Below are 14,904 nucleotides of genomic sequence, written 5' to 3'. Positions count from 1 at the left end.
AATCCTCTGAATCTATTTTCTGACAAATATTACAACACTAACGCAGCTAAGTGCCACGGTCTTTTTCATTTGTTAGAAGAAACTAAAATAGTGAGCCTTGACCCCATAATAAAGTAACTGAAAAGTAAGGATTCTAGAAAATGTAAAGTCAGAACTAACAACTGGTACTCACTGTTTAGATGAGAATGACTAAATGATTTAAAAAAAATAACACACAGCACTAATTTAGCAATTTATTTAATCAGCAGTCTGCCTTCCAATATCAGTTTCTAATGCTTGCATGGATTTGGTCGAAAGCAAATTCATGACCTTGAGATAGTAGTGGGTCTCTAAGGGACAATCTGAGACTGGCCCGTAGATTCTCATGTCTTTACTGTCATTGAGGAGGTGATGAGGCATAAACACATACTCGGTTCCTCCGGCCTGCAGATTCTTTAATATTCAGCTTTACTAAACACGTTTTTAAAGCTAGTATGAGAAGAACTTATCACTGTGCCTTGTTCCGAATGGTATTTTCTGCTTCATTTTGATTTTCAACACCAATAGGATATGGTGCTCTTCCTAAAAGAAACTGTTCCCATTTGGGAATATAGTCTTCCACTGATGCCCAGTAAAGAGTCTAGGAGAAAAAACATGCAAAAGAAAAAAAAAAACATATCAAGCAATTGAACTTGGCTCTTCATAATAGTCTAAATGTTTATTCACTTAAATGTGTGTGTGCGTGTACACACATACATGTAGAATGCACTTCCTCTACAGAATATTTTATGTTAATTTTAGAAAAAAAAATCTGGCTACTTACTAGTGTTAATTTTCAAATTTCTCAGTAAAACCAGAGCCTGGCAGAATTACAGATTTCAGAACTTTATTGTGATTTTGCACGCCCTCTTGTGGCCAACTTTGTGATTATTACCAGTATTTATCATTTATGGCTACAGTTGTTAAATGCTGTTCTTTAATGTTACAAATCCCATACTAAGTGATTACCCACCCTAAAATTATTACAATAAAATGATTAAACATGAATTGCTTTAAAATTAACATAAAATATTTGACCTGGGATGAAGTCAGGAACCGAAATATAACTAGTATGTTACCATATAGGATTCAGGTGAATTGACCCTTTATTTGCATGGGGAAAACATAAAAATGCACTGTATCTTTTAACAAAGCACATGATATGACAGATTTTAATTTCTTTCCTTTTTTTGTATAATGAAAAAAAAACCAAGATTACTTAACAATTTTTTAATTCAACTAAGTTGGAAGTTGAGGGGCTGTGTGATTGGCCTGCCTCTAGCAGTCTGCAAGTTCTAGAAGCTCCTGCAACATCACCATCTTCTGTGTGTGAGCTTTAATGGTTTCTTGGCTGACTGTCCTAAGGAGGTCAAGAAAAGGAACTGCCCACGCTCCTTGTCACAGGAGGGCATCTTGTATTAGGTCATCACTAGCAATGTCACTTTGGGAAGGTCAGCCGGTTGGACAGCCTTAAGAACCCATAATGACTCACTCTGAGCATGAGAAAGCTCCAGGGGTTCTGAGAGTTGAAAGTGGCGAGGGATCTCCATAACCCTGCATGAGTGCACGTGGTCGGAGAAACTGCCTGACGACCTTAAACTAGAGGTCCACCTGCTGGGGAGACCAGCTGAGAGGAATACCAGGAGGCCTGCCTGCGGTTGGGAGCTTCTCACCATTCACTGCTAGATGCACCCCTTTTGTGTGGGCCTGAGTTAGGTGCTGGAGCCTTCAACAAAGAAAAAGACATGCCTAGGGCACAGTCTGTACCAGGGTGTTTTCTCTCTGTGATCACTGGCTTTTCTTATTACTCCAGAACACAGAAAATTGAGGGGCAAGTTCTCAGCCTTTAACTTTGAGTTGATTCTCATCCCTGGTTAGGCAAGCAAAATTATATTTGAGAAAGGTCATTAAAAATATCAAATCAAACTATTCTATATGTAGTTAAATTCCCTTTCATCAAAAATACATTCATATGCCAAAGATGGTTTATTTTTGCCAACCATCTTCCCAATCTGTTCTTGAACTGAGCAAAATAAAACAGACAAAAGCCACACTACGCTGCATAAAATGCATTTAAATCGCATCGGTTGCATGTTTGGTGAAGGGCTGGACTGCATGCTCCTTGTAACTTCAGCCAACAGGAAAGGCACTTTGGTTCGGCACGTTGGCGCCTGACCCGTTAGTGCATATTGTCTGCCAGGGTTTAACGGGATAGTTGTTTCTAACTGACTAGGTGAAAAGACACAGGATCTTTATAAAATTTTCACTTGAAAAAATTTTCTTTTCATTAAGATCTCATCAGTTACCTATTATGTACAAACTATGGTTCTGTGGACATATAATGATCAGTCATATCTTATTTTAACTGAATAAATACATCTTGGAAATACGCACATATAACCACTCGTTAATTTACAATGAGAGAGTCGCTACCTTTGTTTCTTAAGATTCTCACCTCAAGAGACACCACTTCAGGTGGTGGAAGTGGGTGACTCCGGGTCTGCAGAGACTTTTCTGCGGCTTCTATATCCTGGAACAGACATCAGCACTGAAAACATGCCTTCACACAGCACGCACCTGCGGTAGCTACAGGGCTGTCCCAACCCTCTCACCCCAGCTCTCCTCGGATATGGTTTGAACTGATGGAGGCACTCAAGTAGGAGAGCTGCTCATTGCTTAACTGACCATTTCAGATACAGAATGCAGGGCTTTTTTTAAAAAAATAAAAGGTGCGGGCGGGGGGTACTTCTAAGTTCTGCCTTATCATTTTAAATAGTGTCAGTAATTTCTGTAAAAAAAACCCCACCACAACAAAAAACAAAAACAGAAAAAACAAAACCTTCCTCTAAAACTGCTCAGAGCACCAACTTAGCTCTAAAATCATTAAAAACAGCCAGATGGATAAAATAGTCAAATATTCAGATACAAAAACAGTCAGTTACCCAGCCCCACACTGTACTAACCTTAAAAGAGATCGATTCTGTCTGGATCATGTAAATTTTATATTAATGACACATTCATTTTTTCAGTATTCCACTCTTGTAAAATTTTACACTTATGCAAATACTCCACATATTTAAAGGTCAGTAAGGTACCTTGGCAACAAGAACCTGTTCACTTTACTATCTAGATTTTTAGAACTCGATTTCTAAGGTGATCTCAGGGGCAGGTCTGACTGCCCGGCAGAAGATCATTCAGCTGGCGGCATTCGAGCCCTGTGCTTTCTTTTGGAGCTTCACTTGCAGACGCATGTATTTTCTCTTATGATTGTAGCAACACCAGGGTAATTAAACTTAATCCATACCCTGGGAAAGACTTTACCTTGGTGCATGTATGAATCTCATGCCCAGAAACATAGCACCTCCAAGTTGTTCCCGAAACCTGTGAGCTCTGTTTAAATGAATGCTCCCATCAGCACCTGTGTGTCTGGTGCTTGCTTATGTTTGTCAGGTTCACAGAGGCCTTGGCTGAAGGCCATGTAAATTCTGTCTCTCCTTTGAGCTTAGAAAAAAAGGAAAGTTCTCTGATCCTGGTACAAGCATTGGAGCAATCTAAGTACAGGGCTGTTGGACAGACGGAGGGAGATGGAGAGGGCGTGGGCGTGGGGTGTGAAGAAGCCAGTGCTGAACAGGAGAAAAGAGATAGCAGATGGCAGCGGCGGGGAGCACGGGATGGGTGTGAAATGTAAAAGGGAAAAACAGGAAATTCCCTAAAGGGACTCCCCAAAGTTGCACAGCCATTGATGCACCTGCTGTCTAGAGGAAGGTGATTTGAAGGGGAAAAACATACATTTAGGGAGAAAAAGCCCATCTATTAGCATGTTGATCCCGTCCCAGAAGTTTACAGCTAAGGCACATGCTGAGGAGATTTGATGCCAATGCTACAGCAGACAGAGAACACTAACTCTTCTGTGATTACAGTGAGATTTTACGGAGACCTGGGAAAATTATGTTTTACCTTTATAAGACAAATAGGATAAAATCACAACCCTAATTATGCCATTATTCTAAGAACAGCTATAAAGTTGTTTGTACAGGGGTGAGGGGAGAGTGGAAGCGGGGAGAGAGAGAGAAACATCTGTGTGAGAGGCACACATAGCATGATTGCCTCCTGCACACACCCCAACCTGGACTGGGGATTGGACCTGCAACCCAGGTATGAGCCCTTGACTGGGTATTGAACCTGCAACCCCGCAGTGTGCAACCACTGCTCAGTGGTATAGTTATTGTTAGTGGTAGATCTAGGTGTCACTGGTACCTGTAGGCAGGATTATAAACACTTTTCTTAAAGATCAGAAAGTAAGGCCACTGAATCTCTCTCACAGGAGAGCAGCTCCGTACAGGGAGGCGCGGCCTGGAAGGCAGGCCTGGGCTAGGGACAGGCGGTCCCCTCTGCAGCATGTCCACAGGTCATCCCCTCCAGAGGACTTCTTCCTGAGGTGGATTCGCTTTGTGGGCGTCCTGCATACCTCTCTGACTCCGTGTCTTTCTTCTTAGCTGCCTCCTTTCTCTGTTAGCCCAAGTGTGGGCTTTCTTAGGATTTGTGACATCTGTTGTCTTCTTTTCACTTTTGACTTGGTCTCTCCTCTTCTGCTCCAGCCATTCATGTACAAGGACGGGTGCCTTTTCTCCCTGGCCCATACTGCTCAGTCTAATAAACCAAACTCATCATCTTACTGCCGAAGGTACTGAATGTGTAACAGTGGGAATGCAGTTCACCCAGCTGCCCTTTATCTTCAGCTCTTTCACTCTCTGCCATTGAAAGTTCAGCGCTTCAGGGTGTCTGTCTTTCCGAGTCATTCCCAATGCGATGGGCTTATTACACTTACCATTCAACAAATCCTTCCTGAATGCTTTCTTGGACTATGCCCAGACTACATCCCATTTTACTTCAGTCCATACTGAAATGGATTAATTTTGCTAAAAGACTTTAAATATATCCTTATCTAGATTAAGAAAATAACTGATACCCACTACCCAGAGGATGAAGTATGAATTTCTTAGCCTGACTGGCAAATGTCTGACTGCACACTGCCAGAAGGAAAGGATCAGCAATTACGCTTGAAATGATGCTTTATATGTGATGGAATTAATTTTAATAACATTTTACTTAATCTATTTCATGTGATTTTATTGAAAGTGTTTACCAGAAAATCTAAAATTACATATGTGGCTCTCATTCTGCTGCAAAGCACAACTTAGGCGTATCAGTTCCTAGGAATGCTGGGAGTCAAAGAGACATACCCAGTGATACCTCAGTAATGTAATCGGCAATACCTGGGCCCTGGAAACCTCTATGGGACAAATGACCCAATTTCTTCAACAAAGAAATTAAAAGGGCAGGAAGGCTTTTAGAGATTCAGGACTGCAATCAATCAATTAAAAATTGGATTTTTATTTGCATTTTTAAAGGATTATACTTTTTAGCTTAATTTTTTCCCATCACCATTTATCCCCCATACCCTCTTCCACTCCCACTCCCACGCCCAACCCCACAGTCACCTCACTGTTGTGTTAATGGTGGATTTTATCTGAATCCTGATTCAAACAAATGTAAAAACATGTGTTCATAAGTGAATCAGGGAAATCTGAATCCTCACTGGATATTTAAAGAATTACTGTAAACTTCTTAGATTGAAAATGATATTGTGACTTTGCTTAAAATAGTCCTTTTACTGATAAACACTGAAATAATACAGAGGTAATGAATTGGGCAGATGAAACAATGTGTTGCTGAAGATTAGCTTCAAAATAATCTGAGGAGCTGGGATTGGAGGTGAGGGGCATGGATGAGCACGATGGCTGTGTTTGATAATCATTGAATCTGGTGATAGGCACATGGAAGTACATTCTTCTCATGACAATTAAAATACAAGCTTCCCTTGTGCATGACAGGGCAGCCAGTAGAGATGAGCGGACATGATCAGGAAAGGTCAGGCTCAAACACGAAGCTCATGGACTGAGGTCTTCCCCTCCTCACAGACGCTCCTCCCTCCCCACCCAGCAATAGATATCGCCTTACAAATATATAGTGAACCCAGCTGGGGCTGGGCTGGGTTTAATCTTTTAAGCTGCTGGAGGTGCAATTTCTGGGATAGGAAAAATAAGACAATAAAGCAGGAGATACAGGGTCATTGTTACAAGGAATACTTAAGTATTCCCTTATTCATATTCACTTATTCTTCATTGAATTGGCGAAAATGAGAAATGTGAGGAGGAAAGAGGGCCAAGGTGGACCTGTAAGTCACTGGCCATCCTGAGTGACAAGCAGTTTGTGGAAGGCTCTGTCAGCTGGCTAATTTTTGCAAATGCATTTAGAGAAATTTTACTGAGTTTCATATTCATTTTGTTGGGACTTTATTACATTTAAAAATAGCCCTAGCTAGTTTGGCTGAGTGGATAGAGCGGTGTTCTGTGGACTGAAGGGTCCCAGGTTTGATTCCAGTCAAGGGCATATGCTGGGGTTGCAGGCTCGATCCCCAGTGTGGGGCATGCAGGACGCAGCCGATCAGTGATTCTCTCTGGTCATTGATGTTTCTCTCTCTCCCTCTCCCTTCTTCTCTGAAGTCAATAAAAATATATTTTTTAAAAATTTAAAAATAACTTTGTGACAACTGACCTTAGAAAAGTAATACAGCCCAATCAGGATTAAGGTATTGTATCTTCACTTAAGTTTTCTCTTTAAAACGTAATTGTTTTTATACAAATCATGCCCTTTGTTAAGAGCATTCCCAAGTATTTTATAATTTTATTGCTAATGTGAAAGTTATCTCTTATATTTTCCAACTGTATCTATAGGATTGCTGTTGACTTTATATGTTTATCTTTTATTAATTTTGCTCAACTCATACTAGTTGTAAAACAATTTTGGCTTTTCTTAGTATATAACCACACCATTTTAGAATGCTGGTGTTGTGCCTGCCTTTCTAAAAGTTAAAGCTCACTCCCTTTTAGTGTTTATTTTTATTGGCCAGAACATCTAAATAAGATCAAGTAATGGATGGTGAAATAGGTTATCCTTATTTTGTTACTACTATATTTATAGGAATGCTTCCAAGTTTTAATGGAACCATTTTTGATGCACATTCTGCACTAAGTACATATCGTTATGTAACTCAACCTGTTCTTGACAAAGGGTATTAGTAGTAGCTATTATGGTTCCTCATCTCTACATAAAGGAATTAGAATAGATTAGTGGTTTTCACAGTTCCTTAGAGACACAGCAGGGCAGGCAAAAAAGAGTTAAGTGGGTAGGGCTTTGGACCAAAGCTGTCCATTTTTATCTATTTTACATCTTTGGAAAAGTTATATGGTGAAAAACAATTAAAAACCTTTAGATGACAATCTAATCTATATGCTGTTTAAAGTCTCTTCCAACTCAACATTCTATAATCAAGTCCTATTTATTTTACTTTCACAATAATTTTATAAGCCATTAAAATTATTTTCAAAGTTAAAAAAATATGAGAGAAAAAATAAAAAAAACTGTGTACACAGTTATTCAAAATATGTAAAACAAAGACAGGGAACAGACTGTATCTGGGACGTAATAGGTGCTCAATAAATGTTTATTAAAAGACTGTTAGGAAATGTACAAAAATATATTAATTCCTAGATGGGCAGGATAAGGAAGTTATTTCATCTTCTTTGCTCTTTCAAGATTTTTGCAATGCGAATATATTACTTTGATAATCGGGGGTAAAGACCATATCACACTGGTTTCTGATGGCTATGAAACAGTTCATTATTTTCCTTCTGGATATGACAGTTAATTTCATACCTATTAGATCCAATCTCTCTGTTCTTGAAATCACGTTACATCTAAATAGCAAATGAATCCTCCTCCAATACTCACTCATACGTTTCCTACATAAGTCTTTATTTTTCTTTTGCTCACACACTTTCACTATGATATTATCTGTACAGATCAAGTCTCAATTTACTCATGTGGACTCACATATCCAACCTTTTCCTGTGACTTGCCAAGCTAGTTAGCTCATGGCTCCACGAATGCTCTTAGGGCCACTCATTCTCCTGCTCTTGGCTCTCCTGCAGCCATCCAGCGGAATGCATCGCCTTCTGCCTGTTTGCACACAGCTACAGCTTAGCCTCCTCTGAGACCATTAAAAGATTTGAGCTCTCCAAGATTTTTTACACTTAACTCCTAGAATATGAGTGCTGAGTAGTCCACATAACGTACCGTTTGATCATATAAAGTCTCATTTGATGTGTGACAACTTTATATCATCAACTAAGCCTGTTAGCTTCTTGAGGTGAAGAACTCTGATTTATATTTATTTTGTGGTCCCCACTTTCTAAGTAGAACTAGCTCAATTGTAAGGACCTTCTGGATATTCATCAAATAACTTGCTCATTAAAAGATGCCTGAGAACCAAACGTTACCTGCACTTGCAGGAAGTAAGTGGCAACCAAGCCTTCAAGCCTCTTAATTAGTTTTTCTGACTTTTCACAGCAAATTCCAGATTATCCTATATTTTTCCATTTAAAAATAAATATTGCAAAAACCATTGGGCAAGTAAGACATATGGCAATATAGAATGCTTTGGTAGCACTATGGCTGTGACTTAAATTACTGTGGCTCAAACTGCCAGAAGCTGAGAAGATAACTGAATTTTCCTCTTCCTTTATCCTCTAGTGAGGACAGAAGATAACTATATCATGCCTATCGATGAAAATATTTAACAATAAAAACTGAAAACACTGCTTTATAACTTAAATAATATAGCCTTACCACCAAATGTTTTAGTCATAGGATCTCTTGGAAGCTTGACTGGAAGCAAACTTTTAGGGTTTTAATTATGGATGAAGCCATACAATTCTGGAAGCAAAGTACAGCAAGCAGCCAAAAATGTTACACATATGATTTTACTCCAAGTGGGCACATTGGCCAAGTGGTGAGGCCCTGCGCAATTATACACTTTGACCACCCCCTCCATCACCATCAAAAGGGATCTTGAAAATCTGTTATGTTAGATATGAATCTGTGTGTTGACTGTGGCCCCAGTAAGGCAAAATCAAATCGTTCTTGTTTTTATGATGTTAAAATAGTTTTGAGTTGGATCTAAATACATTATAGGTACTTTATAGTATTTCAAGATCTCCCTACAAAGAAAAGATGGAAAGCTACATCTTGTATTTATTACTTATGGCACAAAAGATGACCGTAAAATTACTTCCGTAGTCATTGATTTTCTGGTTGATTGAGAACATTTAGCTTAAGCAAACTTCACTTTTTTTCATTTAAAAAATAAGAATCCGTATGTTATTTATCTAACTAACATGGGTCTAAAAATAGACGATGCTTCATTAATTCTATTTATTACTCACAACAAAGACATTATATAAATCAAAATTATGAACTTCACTTGAAACCTTTTTCAAAGGTGGACAAAATCTCTATACTCAAGTCATGGAAACGTACCTTTAAAAGGCGAAGGTTCCTTTTAAAAGCAGCCTCAGCTGCTTGAATCTGAGATGCCTTTTCCTTGTTTTGATCTTCAAATTCACTCTCCATTTGCTGAAGTAACTTTAATCTTTGTGATACTCTAGAAAAAAATGGAGATTATATAAAGTTCTTTTAGACGGAGACATTTTATTGCTTGACCAATACAAAACATTCATTCCTTAATTGTATTTCACTTTGAGTTCAACCTATTTTGAAAGCCAATTTCTATGCCAATTAATGAGGTAGTGAAGAACTTAGTAGTTCATTAAGTCTTAAATCTTATTTTTATTAACATATACTGGTATACCATAAGTACATGCTTCTGTTTTTTTAGCCTCTCTGGTCTTCTGAAATTATATTAAAATGTGAAAATATGTTTTCATTTTTGGTGAAAATGCAAACTGTAATACACATCCCTTTGTACATACTTTGTATATGCTTATATACACACCTCCACACACACATACATTGATATAACTTGCTATACAAAACCTTCTGCTTAACACTTCAATACCCCTGAAGCTCATGTTACACATTTAGAATTGTGCTAAACTTCCATATGTTTGAAGAAGCAATAAAAATATTTTTTGCTCTTTTGCCAAGAGAAAGATGAGTGAGAGGCTGTATGTATGCATACCCACAAGGTAAATCAGCAATTGAAGAAAGATGTAAAAAGTTGTAAGTGAATTATCAAACTACTCTGTGATGCATAATATACTTTAAAAGTTTCTCACTGGTCCAATACTCAGTTTACAAGTTTTTGGTCCTCTTAAATGATTCATAAGTAAAGATGTCAGGTGATAAAAAAATAAGTAAGTGGTATATATAATAGTCTAACCATTCCCCAAATAAATGTGGTGATTATCAAGAAACACTGCTTCATAGGGCTGTGATTGAGGGTAGAGCTAGAATTTGGTATTTGAACAGTTATTTTCGTAAGCAAAATTTCTTAACACATTGTGGACGGATCACGAGAATTCTCGCTTCATATTACACAGTGTTTTACAAAGTATACTTAAAAAAGATATTAGCTTGTAAGAACATGTAATAAATAACTTCAAAATGCAATGGGTATTTAATTTTAAAGCGTGCCTTTAACATTTATGTAAAACGTTTTTTTGTACCCGTTCAATAGAAACCTTTCTGTCCACTGGGTAAAACCAACAATAAAACTATTGGTCCGCAATGTGTTAAAAGGCCAAGGAAGAGGGCCTGGTAATTAATTAGAGGAAAGGAAAACATGAGAACCTGCAGTCAGAGGTGGAGAAGGCTTAATACCAAATGTAAGTGCAAGACTGACTATATCACTGCAGGGCCCAGTGCAGAATGAGAACGTGAGACCCCCCGTTAAAAAATACTCGGAATTTCAAGAGTGCAACATTAGGGAACTAAGCCAAGTGTGAGGGCTGTGGCTGCACAGGGCACATACCCTAGGAAGTGGGCCCAGGGTAAGAGGCCTAGAGAAGTCCATTAATTATTCGTGTGTAGCCTAGAAAGGGTGAGAGGAGGGGTGAAGTTATCTAACTATTAGTAATAAAAATAAAAACATATAGAATAGAATTATACCTTTTAGTTTTTGTTATTCTTGAGACAATGGCCTTCCCTAAGACCAAAATCTCTCAAGTGTCAGATAATTGAAATGACACACTTTCAGATCTTCAAGTCTTCCTGTGCACACAGTGTTTCACTAAATAGTGTAATTTATACATTTAGATTGATTAGCCTTGAAAGAAACTTACATTTCTTCATGTCTTTTAGAAAGGCGAATTTCTTGAGCGAACAAGGAAGTCATCTTTAGTTAAAGCTGCCTTATGGGCTTTCTGCTAAATAATAAAAACATTTAGTTATTTCCACCACATGTCCTCAGCTTTGCAACATTTGATATTTTAGTACCTCAACCCATTGGTTCTCTCAGAAGGAAAAAAATAAATAAAACTTGAGATGTAATAATGTATAAAATGAAAGATTGCACCTAAAAACATTTTTACTTACAATGCACAGTTTTTCTTACACCAGATGCATCTAAAAATACTGTGAATCAGGTAAACTCCCCCCCCCACACACACACATATTTTAACCTTAAACAGAATTCAAAACAAACACGCAGCTGGTACTAAGACTAGTAAACATTTTATTGAATCAACAGAAAGAAAAATATCTACTCTGTAAAATTCATCACAGGAACAGCATCCCTCATGCACACACACACACACACACACACACAGAGAGAGAGAGAGAGAGAGAGAGAGAGAGAGAGAGAGAGAGAGGCACACAAGTATTAGAACCACTGAAAGCTCCCATTGTTGGAAGACTGCCCTGTCCCACCATCTCTTTTCCAAATAGGAAGGTGTTTTTTGTGTGTAGCTGTGGGAAAAGCACCACTGGTCCCTCGACCTCACCCTGGCTGCTCGGGACTCACACCTGGGGAGTCTGGGAAGGCCATTTCCATGGCGCATGAGCTAGCTCACCTTGGCTGAAGAGCCCGGGCCAGTCCGGGCGCAGGTCCAGCACGTGCTCTGAGAGGCTGGGATCCTGAAGGCAAGGCATCTGATTGGGTGCAAAAGTGGAGGGGCCACCCCTAAGGGGGAAAGACAGGCATAACATTCCTTCCTGCAATTCCAGCTTTCCTAAACTTTATGAAGTGACACACTGACTGCTAATCGCCCACGTGCCCCGGGCTGTGGAGAGACTGAGTGCAGGGAGGGGAGCGGGCCAGGCATTCGCACACGCTTCGCCTGCCTGTCCCATCCCCCCTCCCCCAGGATGGGGTTACAGATATTTCCCCCTAAAATCCCTACAGCCCCGTCCTCGCTGCCCTCCCAGTTCCCAGTGCCGCGCCAAGGACGTCCCAGAAAGTTGATCCAGGGTCACCTTTCTTCCGTGCCGCCTGCCATCAGCACTTCAGAGGAACCGCACAAGAATTCGGCCTTTTGAACCGAAGATCCGCGCGGTTTCGCAGACCTCAGCCCTCCGACCACCCCACGTCCTGCCTACACACCCACAGGCTCGGGGACGGCCCCCCGCACCGGCTCTTCCCCGAGCGGAGGTCCCCTGCCCTGCAGACACCTCCGCCGCCTCAGCCGCTCGGGCAAGTCCAGCGACCCACCCGCCGTGATGCGGCGGGACCCCACTCCGACCTCTTCCGGAAAAGCACAGCGTCTGCGCACCGCCGGGTCTCAGGGCGGGCCTGGGCGTGGCCACGCAGCCGTCCCCAGTGACGTCATCACGGCGTGATAAAAGGCGCCTCGGAGTGCGAGGTCGGCGAGGTGGCGCCACTCGGAGTGCCCTGCGCCCTCAGAGCCGCTGGCTGAGAGGAGGGCCCCGGGAAACTGCTTTCGGCGCTGGCGCAGCTTCAAGGCCGTTTGAAACGGGATCCGGAAGTGTTCAACGGGCTTCGAGGGCGCGGCCGGGCGCTTGGCAGCTGCAGTGTCACAGTGTGGGTGTGAGGAAGCGGTCCGGACGGTCCAGCCGGTTCCCGTGGGCTTGGCGGTCTCACCGTGGGTGGCCCCGGCCCCTGCAGCTCGCACACCCAGAGGGGCAGTGGATGGCTTTCCCCGGCCTGAGCCTGTGTGCCCGCGGCTGTGTTTATGTGATTACCCCATTCACCGAATCCCCCTGGGACGGGTGAGAGGTACCGGTGTCCGCCCTGGGCAGGAGGAGAAACAAGCTTGGTCGCTTCTTTAGGTCCTGGCTTGAAGCCAGCAGAGAGTTGATTAAATCTCCCGCTGCTCCCAGGACACACACCCGGGAGTCACCCCCGGGACCGTAAGGACGTTCTTACACATCCCTTCCCCTTGAAATCGCTTTGCGCGGGAGGTAGTACTGTCATCGTCACAGGGGGAGCGTGAGGCTCAAGAGGCGGAAAGCAGTTTTCTCCTAAGGTTTCTGAGTTGGTAAAAGGCAAAGGGCTAGGACTCCAACCCAGAGGTCTTCTTTTTATTCCTAAATAGCTACCTAAAACAGATCTCCCTTGGGGACCATGGCACTTCCAGGTACTATGTAGCCTGGGTTCTTCCTCTGTCCACGTTGTTTCCTTACAGAAGCACCGCTCCACCTCCTCTCTCTGTCCTCCTCCTCCTCTTTTTTCCCCACCACACAGTGACATCCACATCTTTCTTTTCCTTTATTTTTATTGTTGACAGTATTACCGATGTCTCCACTTCTCCCCCTTTGCCGGCCTCCACCAGCCCCTGCATATCTTATAGTCACTTGTTCATTTGTTTACCAGTGTACCCCCTACTGGAATGGGAATGCCCTAAGAACAAGTATTTTCTTAGGAGGATCTTCATTTTCACTTCAATTAAATCTAATGGGGTGACATTGGTTAATATTATATAGGTTTCAAGTGTACAATTCTATGATAGGTCATCTGTATATTGGACAATGAGCCCATCACCCTGTATTTGACTCCCTTTAACCCTTTACTACTCTGAACTCCCTTCCTTCAGGTAACCACCATACTATGGTCTGTGTCTTTGAGTTTTTAAAGATCAGGTATTTTTACCTTTTATTTGCTGTTCTGTTCTTAGCAACTAGAACTGCCTGACATGTAAGTGCTCAGTAAATATTTTTTGAATGAATAGATGAAATCCCCAAATGAATTTCCATCATGAGGTCGTAGAGGTCTGTCTTCAGGTCATAGGACCTTTGACTTAGTTCTTCCATAGTTTTATTTAGTAAACATGAAAAATAGACCCTTGTTTGGCCCTGTGTTCTAGGAATGAAGTAGAGGTTACAAGGCATTCTTGTTTATCTTTTACTTAATTTAAGAATTTTCCTTAAGTTGGTAATGGGTTGCATGGAATAGGGAACTGAGAGTGTACATTCAATATTTGTATGCTGCTTAAAACAAACTTTGCTCAGAACTGAGAGTGTACATTAAATATTTGTACATTGCTTAAAACAAACTTTACTCACCTACTGCCTTAGAAATTTTCATGCAGGTTTTAGGAGACTAGTAGTTGAAATATTCTTAGTGTCTCACAGACCCTTAGAGGTTATCTACATAGACAGTGATAATTCTTCAGCCTCCAGAAAAGAACTAACTCTCTACTTAAAGGTCTGTGGTGATAGGAGGATATTTGGATTGCTATCTTCACTTTATTATTTTAGATTAAACCTATTGAGTTGACATTGGTTAATAATGTTATATAGGTTTTCCCTCCTCAGTCATAGGCCACAGCTAAGCCTTTCTGTGAGAACCAGAGCTAGGAAAAGCACTGGCAATTGCAGGCTATCTATTACTGTACAGCTTCTGTATTTATTAGATAAATTTGGGTACTTCCTGGGTGAGATATTCATGGTCTATTCTGTGAATTATTGCAACCTTCTGAGTAATACCTGGCCCATAATGGGGCATTCTGTAAATGTGTAGTGAGGTTTATATTTCCCAACCTTGGACTAGTTCTGTTCATCAGCTTG

The 14,904-nt window shown here is 40.9% G+C and overlaps 1 protein-coding gene across 7 annotated transcripts; it reads right to left on the bottom strand.

Moving 5' to 3' along the window:
* Positions 1 to 219: 219 nt before the first annotated feature.
* LOC102768519 (chromosome unknown open reading frame, human C3orf14) lies at positions 220 to 12,687 on the bottom strand. 7 transcript variants are annotated; one of them, XM_015558243.1, is made up of 6 exons: positions 12,550 to 12,687; positions 11,952 to 12,061; positions 11,223 to 11,306; positions 9,460 to 9,583; positions 2,474 to 2,548; positions 220 to 619 (listed from the first exon to the last, which is right to left on the bottom strand). In XM_015558243.1, the coding sequence occupies exons 3-6, from the start codon at positions 11,273 to 11,275 to the stop codon at positions 488 to 490; spliced, it is 384 nt and encodes a 127-aa protein (XP_015413729.1). In that variant the 5' UTR covers positions 11,276 to 11,306; positions 11,952 to 12,061; positions 12,550 to 12,687; the 3' UTR covers positions 220 to 487. The 7 variants fall into 7 exon arrangements, with proteins under 7 accessions (XP_015413729.1, XP_015413730.1, XP_015413732.1 ...); XM_015558244.1 differs by having other exon boundaries at positions 11,223 to 11,303; XM_015558246.1 differs by having other exon boundaries at positions 12,590 to 12,670.
* Positions 12,688 to 14,904: the final 2,217 nt, after the last annotated feature.

The sequence above is a fragment of the Myotis davidii genome, unplaced genomic scaffold (genome assembly GCF_000327345.1).
Source record: "Myotis davidii unplaced genomic scaffold, ASM32734v1 scaffold189, whole genome shotgun sequence".
Classification (NCBI taxonomy): Eukaryota; Metazoa; Chordata; class Mammalia; order Chiroptera; family Vespertilionidae; genus Myotis; species Myotis davidii.
The sequence above is the reverse complement of the archived record's forward strand: the minus strand, read 5'-3'. Positions and strand labels throughout refer to the sequence as shown.